The sequence below is a fragment of the Aythya ferina genome (assembly GCF_964211825.1).
Source record: "Aythya ferina genome assembly, chromosome: 2".
In the NCBI taxonomy this organism is placed as follows: domain Eukaryota; kingdom Metazoa; phylum Chordata; class Aves; order Anseriformes; family Anatidae; genus Aythya; species Aythya ferina.
In genome coordinates this window covers 60,564,075-60,580,763 of record NC_140297.1, presented here as the reverse complement: position 1 = coordinate 60,580,763, position 16,689 = coordinate 60,564,075, and the positions used below count along the sequence as shown (strand labels likewise).

The following is a 16,689-nucleotide window of genomic DNA, read 5'->3' as shown; positions in this document are numbered from 1 at the left end:
ACAAAATAAAAACTTTGAAAAAACATTTAATTAATTCAAACAAAATAATTCTTTCAGTACTTCTGAGAACAATGTTCTTTTGTTGTTGTTGTTAAAGAACAAACACACAGGATTAAACATATCTTGAGTCCATGTGGACTACTGGGCTGTATAGATACACACCAGTTTATCTTAATTCCACCTCTCAGTGAATTGCTTCTGTAAGGATAAAACGCCTCTAAAGGCAAAAATTCCAACTTAATGTTTGGAGTGTTTGTTGAATAATGTACAAACTTGTTTTAGCAAATAATACAATCTTACTTGTGACATAATGAAAAAGATACTTTAAAAAATTACACAAATCCTTACTTAAGCATCCTTAAAGTGTTTGTATGGTAGTAGTATCCAGAAATTAAATTGGTTAAAGCTTTAATCTCCTGTATAACGTACATAAAACCTATGTACATGGGTGTACATGGGAATGAATTTATATCCTATATTGTGAAATTAAAACAAACCCGATGACAATAAATCCACAGCATCTGTAAACCTGTCACAGTTATATATATATATATATATGTATATATGAGATATATATATATGTGTGTGTGTGTGTGTGTGTGTGTGTGTACCAAAATAAATTCTTTAAAGTGTTTTCTCTTCTGGAATATTTACTCACAGTTCTAGAAGCCTCTACTTCTTCATGCATCTCCTGAAGTTTCTTGTCACACTCTGCCTGTATTGCTTTCTTCTGCAGCTCTAATTCTTCTAAGGCTAGGGATTCCTGTTGCTCTTGTTCTTGAAGGGTTTTTAAACACTCACTCTGATTTTTCTCCTGTATAAAAATGAGCAAAACAATAAACTATAATGATGGTCCACACCTTCAAAAACAGTACAATAGGACATTTATAAACAAGTTAACATAATCATACATATTTTCTCCACATACAAAACACAGTGTATATTTCATCTGTGAAAGTTGTTATAAAATCATTTCAATTTTCTTTTCTTGGCAACCATTTGTCTTTGTTTAACAAATGTAATGCGACTTCAGCATTTAATAGTGGAGACCAGCCAAATGGAGAGTAACATATGAGAGAATGAAAGATCTGTCATCACTCGATTCTACCGCTAATATATTTTCACACTTTCAGTCCTAGTCTCCAGCCATCCTAGTCTCCAGCCACAAAAGAGGAGCATAAATGAGCGTCCATTTATTAAATGAAATTGCACAATGACCTGAAGTGGACTATAGATTACAGACAAGAGCAAAGAAACCAGTGATCCCTGCCAGCCTGACTTTAAAGGATTTTTTTTTCCAGAGATCAACCACTATGCATGTATAACTCTGTCAACATAACACAGACAGACACAGTGGATATTAATACATTTCAACTAACAGCCTCATTCCTTGTACCTCTTTTTCTCTAGTTTCTGTGGCCAATCGCCAATGATCCAGAGGTAGAAATTCAAAAAAAACCAAACATGTCTAACAAAGTGTTAAAAATAAGAATCTTTCCCAGAACATACAGCTGTCAGTGAACATCAATAGTGATTCGTTATCATTATTCAGTCTGAATCACTGCAGCTATTTTCCTTTCATGCTCTTAAGTCTCTGAGCTCCTGGACTTTGGGAGGGCACCCATATCTGAATGCACAAGGACTCCCACTGTGGACTGAGGTCAGATTAAGACCTCTAGTTCCACCTCAGACTTAGAGAAATGTCTTTTCTAGACATTTTAGCAATCCTTACAAGAGCTGCCTTCATCTTCTCATGGAACTCCTTTTCTTGGACCCGCAATCTCTCATTTAGCTCCCGATCTTTGGTTGCCATTTCTTTTTTATGCAATTTTTCCAGTTCAGCAACACGATCTTCTGAAGACTTCTACAAATTACAAGTCAGGAAAAAATTATTTTGAAACATTAAATAACAAACTTTGCATTATTCCGCAATAAGAAAAGCAGTGCAGAGAGAAGAAACCAAACCTATTCGCCTCCTTTGAATAAATAACAATTACTTGAGTCACTTAATAGTAATAAGCCCTGTCAGATGTTATTTTCAAGATTGAAGTTATCCACCTTCCTTCTTAAGTCTTTCATACTTCTAGTAAAAGAAACACTGTTCATTTTACAATGACTAACATATTGATTTTAAACTTCTAGTGAGTAACATCTATATGGAGAGTTTTTTAGTTTATCTTATGTTTTAAATAAATCATCAATCCCAGAAGTTATTTTTTCTAGAATACATTGAACAGCAAGAATTTTATAACAAAGTTCTGATATATCAATGCATTTTACAACTATAGTTTACTTGCAATTGCATTATTAGATTAAAACAGCAACACAGAGGGAGTTTCAGCTTTTACCTTCATAATCTCAACCACCTCTTGTTTCACTCTGGTTAACTCCTGTTGAAGATTTACCCTTTCTTCCTCATTTGCCTTTTCTATTGCTTTGATTTTTTCATCCATTTCTGCCTGCAATTTCTTCCGGGCTTCCTCTGTTTTTTGGGCAATACTCAGAGCCTTCTCAAGCTCTTCAAAAGCTGCAAAGAAAAAATAAAAACAAAACAAAACATAACAAAACAAAGGCAGTCAAGAAGTAGCTATATCACTTATCAGAAGAACAGCTTCCCAGTAACTGTAAATTAGACAAGTGACAGAAGAAGGAGCTTAAGAATCCATCGAGAATTCACATGGGTTTATTATCTAAAAAGGAAAGAGAATCAACAAATAGCTGCGAATGCCTTAGTTGTTTCTGGAGTTCAATAGCTTCTATTTCTTTCCCTAAAATCACTATAACGTATAAAAAACACATTTAAAAAAAAAAAAAACAAAAAAAAAAAAAAAAAAAAAAAAAAACAAAAAAAAAAAAAACTATGGCCCCTTCTCTGGCTATATGTGCTGAATAAATGTCAGCTTTTCATGAAAGAGCTCTTCCTGAACAGAATACTGAAGTATTATACCAGAGCAATTTATTTACCAAAGAATTGTTCCCTTCAACCAGTGCAACCTTGATAACCTTTTCTTTAAACTTTGTGTTTTTGTGGAGTCTATAAAGATGACTTTTGCCAATTGGCTTTTGTCAGTTTCATTATTTCACTATTTACTTTTAATATAGACTACTATCAACACAATTAAAAGGGACACTGGAAAAACGTGTGTGTGTTACAAAGACTGTCTTATGCTTCTGATCTTTGCAAAAAGATCTATGGAAAACATAATTAGCATTTGCTATCAAAAAGCTTGAATATCTATAAGACGTTACAAAAGAACTCTAAAGCAGGAGCAATAAAAGTTATTTACTTTTGCATGAAGTGCATAAGTCTGCTGAATCGTTTTAATTTATGCATCAGAAGCAATAAATCCATAGCTGTTTCCTACGATAAGCACTATTTTATCATACTTTATTCACTCCATAGATGACCATCTAGATGTAGACAAAAAGCAAATCAATTCCTGCATTACGAGCTGTTTTCTTCTTATCGTTTTTCAATATCAGCATTTGAGTTCCTCACTGAAACTGATGGCAGAACCTGCAGAGATTTACACAAGACTAGAATGTCACTGCTATCAGGGAAGTCCCTTTTCCTGAACAGGGTGTGAATATGGAAAGCCCCTGCTGCATGTCAAAAGAAAATGCAGTCTCAAAACAGCATAGTATACAGTTAATTCTTTGCAGAAAAGAACTTAGGCCAAAAACCTCTGTAAAATTCAAAATCATAGTGCCAGTATCACATTTGTAATTTATCAAAGCACAGAAAAACTTGGACTGGTTGGATATTAGTCTGAGAACAGTCATCAAATCTTTTTTTAAGATGTTATTTAGTACGCTAGTCCTTCTTCCACTCTACCCCAAGACAGACATCTCTAATTTCTTTGATACGTCGTTACTTAGTAGGCATTCACAGCAATTCCTGTAATCCTTTTTTTGTGAAACAAACATAAAAAGTTATCCATCTTTAACAACATTCAGGCAGGAATTTGAGAAGAGAAATTTTCAATTAAAAATCTTCAGATAACTTCTTTGAAACTGGAGCCTTTAACTACAATCTATGTTTTATGAGCCACTGCGGCAAATATGTTTTCAAGTAAGTTAAGTCTGTAAGACTTCATTCACCCAAAGTCTGACCTTTTCCAGCTGTTTTCAGACGAAGCCTTTCTATGACTACTCACAGCAACAGTTATGGTTTAGGATGCAACAGGGCTGCTATGGACCCTGCCAATACTGAAGCACATCACGGTATCTACTTTTTCATTCCCAATTCTACTTCAATACTAGAACTCTTTACAAAAAGCTAAGAACTCTAGAGATTATTTCAAAGAGCAGAACAGTCTAAAGCACAATGCCAGCATGCACTAGGCTTATAGCTCCCTATGAGAGGTAGCTATCATGTTTCCAAGCACGGTTCTTTGCTGTCCCCAACAAGGCAATCACCACCTGGGGGCAGGTGGGTTCCAGTCCTTCTCCCTCACCCCCCAACCCATTACCAATGCAGGCTGCACAAGTATGTCTGGAGATTGGCAGGGACTTCTCTCATTCCCCTTCAGCCCTAGCAAAAGCACACAGAGACAGCTAAATCTGCCTAAAAAACCCTACCAACTTTTACCAAATATAGCTTTGCAAATAAAACTGCGATGAAAGGATATTAAGTTACTTCACTTTCTCATAAGCATTTTCTGATTCTTGTTCTACGCAACATAAGCTTGATTTCATTTGAGAGAAACCTATTCCTTCTGAGAAAGGAAGGATATTGCATTTGCCACAGCCCACAGATCCACTACAGATGATTCAGGATCATGCTAGGATTGACTACTGAGATTGTGATAGCTGAGCCACATGCAGTATGACAGCTGCATTGCCGTAATTGCAAGCAGGATGCTAAGACAAACGCCAGACAAAAGCTGGTGGATAAAACGTAAAGAGAGCATGAAAGCACAGAGGAGCAACACACACTTCGTTCTCTAAAAGTTAAATTATATGCATCTCAGGCCCTTTTAGCACTTCAGCAAAACAGAACATTTGACATCAAAGTAGTTAATTCTAGTGTAGCATGGCACAAGCAAGTTTCAAACCAGTAGAAGGCTAACACCAAGGAGACAGAACATGGTCTAAATTATTATTACTACATCCTTATCTACTGAAGCTTTTAGTTCTACTGTGGATGAAAGCCTAGAATAAGAAGTCTGTACTTTTATCCAAATACATCTATTCTGAACCCAAAAAGCAGACAATGCCTTTGTTATTACCCAACCAGCACAGCTACTGTTGAGAAAAGCTCCTTCCATCTAAGGTATGGATGAAGTTAAAACTCACAAAGGCACACTGGCAAAACAGAAACAGTAACAAGCACATCAACAAGGCCTGGGGCAAGGCTTGCAAGATCTCATTCGTCTGACAAAACCTAACGAACAGGAAGCTTTCCTGTGCAGTGTATATAATTTAAAAGAGCCTGAGCAGAGTTTGAAAAGTGTCAAGTTTGCAAAACTCACTTTTATAAAATGTGCACTAGAAAGTTGACTGTTTTACATATGCTACTCCAAGGTATTAGTCACAGCTCTCCCTACCTTGCCTCTGCTACCCAGAGTAATCCCAGTCTGTACTGCGAAGACTTCTTGATTATTCTCACCAGTACTGCAGACATGTATTATCTTCAGCTCTAGTGCCATCTACTGCTGGCAGCTGTGAAGAAAGCACTGAACAGAAATGGCAAAGGAGGGCTTTGCATACTTTCATACTGAAAGCCAAGAGCCAGCATCTTGTCAAAAAGCTACTTGAGAAATAAAGGCTCGATCCATTTCCTATAGTTGGTTTGCACATCTAGATAGGATTTATAAATGAATAATCGAGGCTTGTTCGTTCTTTGTAGAAAGGTGCTAAGCTAAAGGTGCTAAGCATAAACTAATTAAGATTGCAAAGGAAATTGCACCTGCAAAGAACAGCCAAGTAAAGCAGTATGCTATCTAAGGACTTTGTTTTACTTTACAGAACATAAATAGGTCAATAACATGCATTCTGAGAAGTCAGAAAAGACATGTCAAGTATTCAGGAGTAACAGAATCCTAACAGTAAGTTTACAAATGCTATGACTAATTTTGTTGAAGGAAAATATAAATCTATGTACATTGCAAAGCATTAAAAATCAGTTGCAGTTGCTGCAAGTAAAAGAACTGCCATTGCCTGAGAAACACATAATTTACTTTTTAGAGCCCAGCCCAAGCACCCAATGTTTGATGTAAGAAAAAAGAGCCCTTACCCCAGTCCTGTTCATACAAGGCTTGGGAAAGGCACCATGATTCACTTATTGGCATGTGTGGATGCACAAAAACAAGATGCTCTGTGAGATTTCAATATAATGCATCTCTAACTACAAAAAACTGAACTGCAACATTACCTGGGAGACTCGGTTACAGTTTACATATCATGCACAAAATAAGCATACATATCTTTTTATTATTTCAGCACACAGAAATGCAGAAACATTGAGCTGTCACAATTCCTACTTGTAATAATTCAAACACTGGTGCTTTTCAGCAAAGTCACTTCATCACACAGAAAAAAAAGCCAGATATGTAACACTAATTCAAAATATGAAGTGGCCACAAAATATACAATTTTTTAGCCAAATTATGCCACTATGATGAAGTAAGTGCCAAGTATAAGGGTATTACGCTTATCTTTATTTTGCCATTAGTAAAATTTAACATGTCTATAAACTCTTTATTCCACAAGGTAAATTCTTCACTGAATCATAATCTAGAAAAAAAGTCTAGAATTAAAAATCACTTACATTAACTAGCCAAGAAACATGAGATATGCTGAACTCAAATACATGAAACCATCATTTCTTAGGACTGGTGAAAATCAAGGGCTGTGACCCAGAAGTAATTCCAAGCTCTCCCAATATTCATGGTGGTTTTCTCAGATGGCAGAAGAACTGTTTCAGCTGTACTAAGTTCTATTTCAGTTGTGTACCACAACTTTTTTAGAACACATAAGACAACCTAACAGGTCACCTTACAATTTTGCCTATCTTAGAAGTTGTATTAACAAATTTTCCGAGGGTTCCAATATCCACACATGTATGCTTAACAGAGTGCTGAAATAAGGAATTAAAGGTAAAGTGGACACTTATGCACCATAAACATTACCAGAAGCACTTAAAATAACAACGAGAAATGTTTAACACACAAACCTCCTCTTTGTACAGTGCAAAGTATTTAATACATTATTCATTAGTGAAATTACTTGTCACTACAATAACTAAGTTTTCTAGGTAGCCAGAGCATCATTTTTAACCTACTTTCAGTTTCCAGTTACGTAAACCAGAGGAAATCACATTATTAACAAGTGCATGTAGATATTACTTCCTAATTAGAGGTTTCTACCACTTCAAAAGCTGCTGTAGTTCAGACAACAACAGCAGTAACTTTGTACCTACAGAAGCACTACAATGATACTGAAGAATTTATTTTTAAAGACAATATCTTGAAGAAAAGCTTTCTAGTCTCCAAGAAGTGAACAAAATCCAACTTCAGCAAAAGAATTACTGATTTCTGAAATATGCATTTTCCAAAGCTAAAAATGCACATGCAACCTGAAGGGAAAAGAGTTTGTTATTTTGTTTGTTATTTTTTTTATTTGTTTTGTTATATTGTTTGTTATTTTCATAGGGTGTTCAAGTGTCCTCTCTGTGAACACCCTGTGTATTTCCTTTGCTGGTTTTGGAAGTTAAATTTGTTCTTCTGCATTACAGCAAAATGAACTCACCAGACAAACTAATCTCTAAAATTGGACATTCTGGCCTAATTTACAGATTCAAAATAAACTGCTATGAAGTGTATGGTTAGAGCTTCTCAATACTTTTTATAGAAAAAAATAGCATAATGCATGTTTTATGCAAACTAACCACATCTTAGCTTCTGCCAAGACAGTGAACTCACCCTAAATGCTTATGAGAACAAATTAAATGCTTCTATAAGAATACTTATAGATACAGTGCAGAACAGTTTTCATTATGTTTAAAAAACTAAGTGGGGGGCTGACTACAAGCATACCATTTATGTTATCAAATTTCCAACAAAAGCAAACTTAATTATGTAATAGCTGTATAAACACTAGGTTCCAAGCCTGAAACAAAAGTATCATTGCTGTTTCACTAAGGAAAAAAAAAAGGCAGAAATGCTTCCACTACACTTATCAAAAGAAAATGCTTATTATGGTTGTAACACATCCTTCTGTCTCTAGCTCTTACCAAGCTCTTATGCACTCATCGCTGCTTTTTGTATCAAATACAGATGGCATTATTATGATAATTCATTTTTAAAAATCGTCTTTCCAAAGTTTTCCTCCTGAAATTACACCAATGCAATACTGTATCAATATTTTCTCCTACACAAAGAGGGTATAGCTTCTTCAGCGGTTGCCCTCCTCACTACAGTTGAACTTAGAGCAGAGTATCACACAAAACACTCAAACTGGTGGTCGGAAATGAAGTTAGTAATAATGTTAGTAGGGGTGATATGGCAGAACATTCAGAAAAAAAGCATGTTATAATATCCATTCCAAACAACAACTGATGAAAAACTGCATAAAGACCATGCTGAAGCATCATCGTGTTCAATGTGAAAGCTAATAATCTCCAGAATTTCTTACCAGCTTTTTCAGACTTTTCTTTCTGTTCTTTTAATTCCTCGCCTTTTGTAGTTATTTGTTTGATCCGAGCACGCAACTGAGCTACCTCTTCTTCCTTCATTTCCAATGTTTCGTGCATTTGTCGCTTTGTCTCTGCAATTACCATGCCCTGTGGAAAAGGTCCTTGTGATAAAAAGCTAACAAACATATAAAATGCATATCAAAAACAACTTCAAGCCAGGACACACTCCTTGTCAGAAATACACTTTACTCCACTATTGCTACGTTGGAAATCATGGTATTTTTCTGTCAGAAAACACAAAGTGATAATAAAAAGATGGTAAGAATAGGGACTATTTTGATGAATAAGCAAAGTTTATCTAGTGATGAAAAGAACTCCTCCAAGGAACAAGGACCATCAGAAAATTTTCTTTTCCTGGAACAGATTCTTTTATTTGAAATATGCATTCTATAAACAAACCCAAACTAAAAGAAAGCACTGTTGCATGTCTACTTCTCCTCAGAGAGCATGCACAGATGATGAGTTAGTCGTGTTGCTTGTTACACTACCAGAAGTTACTCTAAGTAACAACTGTGACAAAAAATCTTGTAAGCAACAAAAAATGACAAACTGGAACTGGGCATTTAATTCCCTTCCATTTTATCTCATCTTCATTAGGTTTTACTTTTAAAATCTTGCATTGAGGTAACCACTAGTCCACTTATCATTATGCCTTTTCAAATTACATCCTATATAACATATTCTTGCAGTATTAAGTACAACCTAAGAGATGAACATGCTAAAGTATCTATATAATAGAATTCTCAAGTAGCTTAAATTATTTGCTTGTTGAAATTGGATGTAAACTAAACCAAACTAGGTAACTGAGAACAGTTTCTAATACCAGAAAGTCAGACATTTTTCAGAGTTTAACCAATCTTCTTCCAAAACTACAGTTTAAAGAAAAAATCTTCCTAGTTTACCTTGTCTTGTTCTAGCTGCTCAATCAAGTTCTTCGCATCACGCAGCTGTGTAATCAGTTTAGTCTTCTCAGCCATGTGGAGGTCCTAAAAAAAAAAAACCAACAAACCACCAATCACAAGAGTTTAAAATGTCACCAGGAGTAAGAAAATAGCTTCTGACAAGCAGTTTAGGCTCTGCTTTAAAAAAGAATCATAGATTATTGGTCCATGACCAACAAAGCTGTTGTTACATTAAAAACATGAAGCAGGCTAGGAATGAGACCCTGTACTATGCCTCAGAGGTAGACGTGAGGAGGAAGACCACCAAAATCAAAGTAGGCAGCTTGAAATTACTTCTAAATCTCCCAGTGCTAGATTGCCCCATAGATTGCATTACAATTCAGGTATCTGAAGGCGCAGATTCTCTTGTGAACAGAGTTGATAGAGTAAACTGGGCAAGAACATGCATAAGGTATCTGCTTTTCTACCTCCATCTTGGCTTACAAAGGAATCTCAGCAATGCAGCATTTTATCTGTTCTTGTTCTGAAAATTCTGAAAAGTGCTTGAAGCACTTGAGCTCTTTCAAACTGGGCTAACGCTCATAGACCAAGAGAAGAGCAACTGTTTTCCTGCACTAAAGCCGAGTACAGCTGTACTTCTCATACTTCCATTACTATCAGCCACCTTACTTCTACTTCACAACTCAGCGTGAATGGCCTTAAAAGGAAAACTGAGCAAAGTCTTAATTTAGCTTTGGCACTGCATTTACCTTTAATTTGTACCTCACCTTCACTATATTGTGTTTTCCACTATCCTTCCTTTCTGTTTTCTATTCATTTACACAGCTGATGCCTCTCACTTTTCTCACGTCCTGTCTTCTCTGCCAGACAGTCTTTCCTTCCCCCTCACCTTCCCCCATTTACTTTTTTTCCTGATACCATTTTAGTGGTTATTCATATGGTAAGATTTCATGTTCTTCTCTACAACTTTTTGAAAAATTGCTCTACATGTTCATTCCAGGCTGGTTTTGCACCTTCTTTGCACCAAAGAAGTTATGGTTTCTTGTGATGGTTTGTGCTTTAATGACTTGTCGTATACATTCTGCAAATACTGGAATTCTTACACTGTTCTGGTAGCTACCCATAAAGTTAAGAGCATTTTACCTTCATTTTCTCTAGCTCCTGAAGTCTCTCTTCTAATTGCTCCTGAAGCGCCTCCTTCTCGTTGGTTAGCTGGGCACAGCGCTCTTTGTGTGACCGAATCATCTCCTTACAGCGCTGCAGCAAGTTCTCTTGGCGCTTCACCCTCTGATTAAGAGTTTCCAGTGTTTTAACAGAATCTTCATTACCCTCTACAGACAACATACCAACATTATCATGTGCACACTTTTTCCAAATGCAGATCTGCTTTCATCATTCACACGGTGTGAGACTGACAGCTCTCTAAAGTTGTGCAAAGTCTGCAGAACTTCCTAGTGACTATTACAACTGCATTTCAGGTCCAGACAGAAACGTTCACACACACACACACAGGATGGCAAATACAGTCTTTAATCCCAAATTATTTCACAAAGCCCCAGCTATTATACAAGCAGCAAAAAACAAACTATTACTCAACAAGGTTTTCCACGAGACTGAAAAGTTACCAAGATTTATAAACCTGTCCGCTGCCACTAGGTGAATATTCACAAGTGGAGGGAAAAATGCTAAGCAAAACAGATCACATCTCCCAGTTATGAGGCAAACAGACTCCTCTTTTCACAGTGTTGGGTATGACAATTTTTATATACCCAGGTTGGCAATACTGAATTAGGCAGGAAAAAGGTCAAGTTCAGTGTCTTTTTATGCTGTACCCTTCCCTGTATCTTACTGTGTGTTCTGCCCTGATGATCTGAAAATAGGATCAGACATTCACAGACTTTCATTTTTAGACTGTATGTCTCACACACTATAATCCTGAAGCAGATTCCAGCACATCCGAATGCTGATTCCTGGAGACTAGATAGTTAACATTATTTCATAAGCACTACAAAAGGCACAACATTGGATAAGAAGAATCTACGCTCCAATCTCACATATTGTCCGAATGCAAAAAAATCACAGCAGATCCTGAACAATTACTTCAAGATGTATGTATATCTCTGTCTGAACCCCAACTTTTATTTAGGATACCAATGAACAGTACTTTCATTGTATCCCAACAGCACAATATCCCAGGCTCAGTAATCAAATTTAAACAATACTGGGACTCCCCTTGCTCAGATAACCTCCTTATGAGAGGAACACTTAAAAGAGATTATTCAATAGCACGAATATGAAAATTGATCTTTACTTTTACCTTCTCTGGAAAAAGCACATAAAAAGAGACATACTGGCAACTGGTATCCTCTAAACTCTGGGGATAGTTCCTTGCTTACCAGACAAAAAACCTTAATATTAAGTGGGGACAGTAACAACCTCTACTGGCAACAGCAATACCTAAAACAGAATTATTGCTATTAAGGCAAGATGGACCAGATTTTAATTTTTATGGAAATTAAGCATCTTTGAAAGGTTATCATGTCTACCAGGTGCCATTCTGTTTCTAGAAAAACTGTCCCCTTCTAGAAAACATATCATTACTATAATGTATCGTGCCTTGAGTACTATTATATCCATATATATCCATCACAAATAATAGTAGGCTTATTCCCCAGAATTCAAGATCTCTTAAAATCAGCCCCAATACCTACCATTGCTTCCTGGTTCTGCAATATTTTCTGTACTGATTTCTTTTGTTGGGCTTTGAACTTGTGGGTCAGACTGGATATTTGGATCAGGTAATTCAGTGCCCATCTGACCATTCAGTAACCTCTGTTTCAGCAACGATACCTAAAGAAAATACTCTTTGTTAAAAATGTAAGGATTCTAAGATTGTACTTCCATCCTCAACACTAACGAGAGCTATTCCTGTCAGCAAGTAAAGGAAAAATCTGTCTGAATATTTTTAGCATTTTTTAAAATCACAATTATGTTTCCAAGTTAAAAAAAAAAAAAAAAAAAAAAAAAGCACAATTATGTGCGGAGAAACAATGAAGACCATTTAAACAAAACCAATTTTGTAAAAGCATTTTTAGCTCAAACATCTGCTCATGTTATTTCTTGATAACAAAGATATTGAAAAGGTATTTAGGTGCAGATCAAAAAATTGTATTTAGTAAGAGTAAGATTATACAATGGTATTCTCTACTATAAAGACGCACTTAATTTCTAGAAAATCATAAATTCTGAAGAAGCCTTAAAACATAGTAGCATTTATAATAACGCATGGACACAAAATATGGGAAATACTGTAATTCATAAAAAATATTTGGAAAGAGCAGTTTTCAAAAACATCTCTTTGGTAAGGTGTTTTACCTGAGTTTGCAAGACACTAATAAGTTGATCTTTTTCTTCCAAGGAAGCATCAAATTCCTCCTGAAGATGTTTCTTAGCCTGTTGATCCATCTGGAGCTCCTAAGAATCATTAAAAAATGTGTCTCAGATGAAAATTGAAATGTGAATTTAAAAAGCTTACCTATATATTATAAAATATTAAAAATACTTCATTGCAATTATGTCTCCGGAACACAATCATAATCATTTCTTTTACTATACAACAATTTAATTCTATTACCAGCATTAAAATAGTAAGAGACTAGATCTAATCCATTATCAAAGATTCCTCCTTCCTAAAAATAACTTTGTGTCATGATCACTTCAAGCTTGTTTCTGAAAACTGTCTTCCACACAAACATTGGAAATTGATAGTTGCACTTAGGTAAACTAGATTCTTTATTTCATCATCAGATTAAATCAACATAAACAGCAGAACTGTAAATTTTCTTTATGCTCATTCAATATGCTAGTATTCTAAATGTGACAAACGCCATTTGTAACAACAGAAAGTTGTTTTTTTGTTCCTGAAAGGTGTCTCAAATGAGATAGAGAATGCTAAACAACTTCAAAAAAAATTTTTTACTTGCTACTTCATTGCATTCATTTGGCTGAACACCTTTAGAAACATATAGATGTAACCTAAATGCATTGGTAATATCTACATGATTTTATAAATTACTGTATCAAGAGGGTTTCTTCTGTTTACTTACTATGCTTTTAAAGTTTACTTATTTATTTAAATAATTAGTTGTTAGAAAAAAAGATATTTAAATGTTGAATTAACTCACATTCAACTTCATAGTAAGAGAATCAGCACCATATGTTTTATGCATGCACTGTAAATCATTTTCCATATTTGTACTTTTTAATTTACTTCATCCATGTGTCTTTCACAGGAATATTTACCCCAGAAAGCCAACACTTCCATATTGATTATTCTGCAAAGGTTGCTTGTATAAAGGCAAGTGCCACCTCTATATATGGGTTCTGTTAGCCAGGCAAACACAAAGGATGACAGAAAGCACAAAGAAAGGATGAAAAAGCAAGCAAGAGACAAAACATGGGGCACTGGATGCCTCCTGCTTTGCTTCCATCCAACTTTGAATACCACTTTCATCATCTCCTGCTGCCTATGCCCTATGCCTTGCTTCCAGCAGCGAATCCCAGCTTGTGTCCCGCAGCTGAGAGAGCTAACCACACGTTGAGAGCCCAGCCACACGTTGGAGGGACAGAGCTGCAAGGCATCTTCTGGGAAAACTGTTCCTCTTGCTTCTCAAGTAACTACGTCCACTTTTTAACCCTGCACTGTATCTGGTTCTCCATAGCTAATGATCACACTTCTTTCTCATGCTTCTGAGCTTTAGAAGCAATTCTTTCCAAAGCAAAGAAGTTCAGTGCAACAACAGCCAAAGAGATTTTCTGAGAGAAAAAAAAAAAAAAACAAAAAAAAAAATACTAAAAAACACTGGAAAGGTCCTCCTTACATGCAACAGTCCTTTCTGACTGCTGTCAGAGATGCAAAACACCAAGGACTGCCACTGAAGAATTATTCTTAATAAGAAAATACTAATGTAAGCAGAAGAAACATTTATTTCGAAAGACTATTCACATTGAAACTTAACTTATTCTAACACGACCCTCTTAGAAGAAACTTGTCTTACTCAACTCATTTATTGGAAGAACAGAGTGCATGATGAAGAAAACTTCTATTTTTTTTATACAGTAGCCTCTGATAATGAGTGGTTACAGCAATGAATAATGAATTTTATAACACTGTAGCTTCCACAGTGGAAACTTCCCATTTTAGTTGTAATTTCTTTCTTTATTTGTAATTTTAAGTCTGTTTTACTTAGTGTTTACTTATATTTGGTCTTCCAGAAGACCAAAGAACTAAGTTTTGAAGATTTTCAATCAATATAAAAGAATTTAAGTCTTAAATTTGAAGGAATCTTTTAATCTACAAGAATTACAAGGAAAATAAATAAATTCTATACCATATATATATTTTTAACTTCTATAAGTATTGTTTATATATATAGATTTACATCAAATACATCTTTCTCTAATCCGAAAGGCTATGACAAAAGGAGTAAAAAGATAAGTACGCACACATGCAACCCTTTTCCTAATAAAAATGCTTTAATTCTGTTGTAGTAAAGTTTGGAAGATCTATATCTAAGTACTAAAACACTGAAAAGCTAAATCTAGTGGAACATATAGTCATACACTTAATGCAGAATGCATTTCTTACATTTGACTTGTAGCAAACTGGAAAAAAAATATTGACAAGTCACTAATGCTGTGGGTATTTTTAAAATTACTTTTATCCTTAAAAAAAAAAAAGAAAAAAAAAAAAAGAAATAGAACAAACCAGCAAAGAAACCAGTGAACCTGACAGACACAAAAGCTTATAAAAAGTGCTTGTTACTTGTATTTGCCTAACATTAGCATTTCTCAATACCAGAAAAGCTAGAAGTTGCATTCTAGTTGCAGTCTTCTTCAGTGTTCTACTGTTCTACTGAACAGTACTGAACTGCTGGGCCCAACAACACTGGAAAAAACATGCGCATTTCTATCTATTTCACAGTGAACAGAAAGGCAGTTCAGTTGGTACTATGAACTGCTCTTAGATTGTGACAATAAGCTGCTGAATGGGAAACAAGCCAGAGAAACAATCCCATGTAAGGTAATGGAAACAAGTGGTAAAACCCCCTGCTGTGCAATAGAAAATATTTTGCAAAATGAATTTAAAAATCAAAAGCTAGGCAGAGAAAGATCCTCTGTATGTATGCTATGAAAGTAAACATTCAACCAATAAAGGAAGTTACCTCTCTCAGTTCTCCAATTCTGCGAAGTGCTTTATCCTGACTTTGACTCAGAATGCCCTTAAAAAGGAATAAATACAATGTGTGTTAAATATAGCTTTAGATACAAAGTGTAAATAAACTCACAAAATTATGTTTCAGTAGAAGAATTAATATGTTTGTATTTCTCTTTACAGTCAAACTTGATGTGTAAGTATTAGCAAAACTGCCAACTGTGGAATGTCAATCCATCACCTGAATTCAGCTGATGCAATCAAAAATGCAGGAGTACAATAGCTTCACAGTTGTTTGGACAAACCAGTATTATCTGGGATTTTTAAGGATGCCAAGCTAAGAGAGAGTCTTTTGTTTATTTTTGTTTAGATAAAAAATATACAAGAACATATAAGCATATACCTACACACATACACATATGTACATACACAATAGACTGAAAGTTAAATCTGTAATTGCACTATACATTTTCAGATAAAATTCAGAAAAGCATTCAGGTAATAGAAAATGAATAGGAATGCTTACCTGTAGCTTCTTCTTCTCTCGTTGGATAACTTGATAAGCTGACACTAGCTAAAATACAGAAATCAGATATAATGATGATAATGCATTCGCTTATAGCAGTCAAAATAAATTTGCTTAGTTGTATCACTATCTGCTTTTTTAAACTCCTCACTTCACTTGAGAAAGCTCTTCCGACAGAAGCATATGAAAGCAACTGTCTTGTGCAATTGTTTTTTGTGCTTTTGTTTTTCATTTATAAAATATCTCCAATGTGCTAAATAAAATAAACATGACAAAATAATTAGGCAACACAGCATTCATGCACAGTTCTACCTTCACTGAAAGTACCTCTGAGAACTCTCATGATTTA

At 35.2% G+C, this 16,689-nt stretch overlaps 1 protein-coding gene across 9 annotated transcripts in view; it reads right to left on the bottom strand.

Annotated features, from left to right (window-relative positions):
• Positions 1 to 16,689, bottom strand: part of GOLGA4 (golgin A4) — a 71,211-nt gene that overhangs the window by 27,869 nt on the left and 26,653 nt on the right. For all 9 annotated transcript variants that reach the window (XM_084510800.1, XM_084510801.1, XM_084510793.1 and 6 more), the window contains 10 exons: positions 16,341 to 16,388; positions 15,825 to 15,881; positions 12,976 to 13,074; positions 12,312 to 12,450; positions 10,744 to 10,931; positions 9,601 to 9,684; positions 8,638 to 8,785; positions 2,349 to 2,527; positions 1,733 to 1,864; positions 659 to 814 (listed from right to left, as the gene is read on the bottom strand). In XM_084510800.1, coding sequence (XP_084366926.1) covers positions 659 to 814; positions 1,733 to 1,864; positions 2,349 to 2,527; positions 8,638 to 8,785; positions 9,601 to 9,684; positions 10,744 to 10,931; positions 12,312 to 12,450; positions 12,976 to 13,074; positions 15,825 to 15,881; positions 16,341 to 16,388 — 1,230 coding nt within the window. The remainder of the gene's footprint in view (positions 1 to 658; positions 815 to 1,732; positions 1,865 to 2,348; positions 2,528 to 8,637; positions 8,786 to 9,600; positions 9,685 to 10,743; positions 10,932 to 12,311; positions 12,451 to 12,975; positions 13,075 to 15,824; positions 15,882 to 16,340; positions 16,389 to 16,689) is intronic.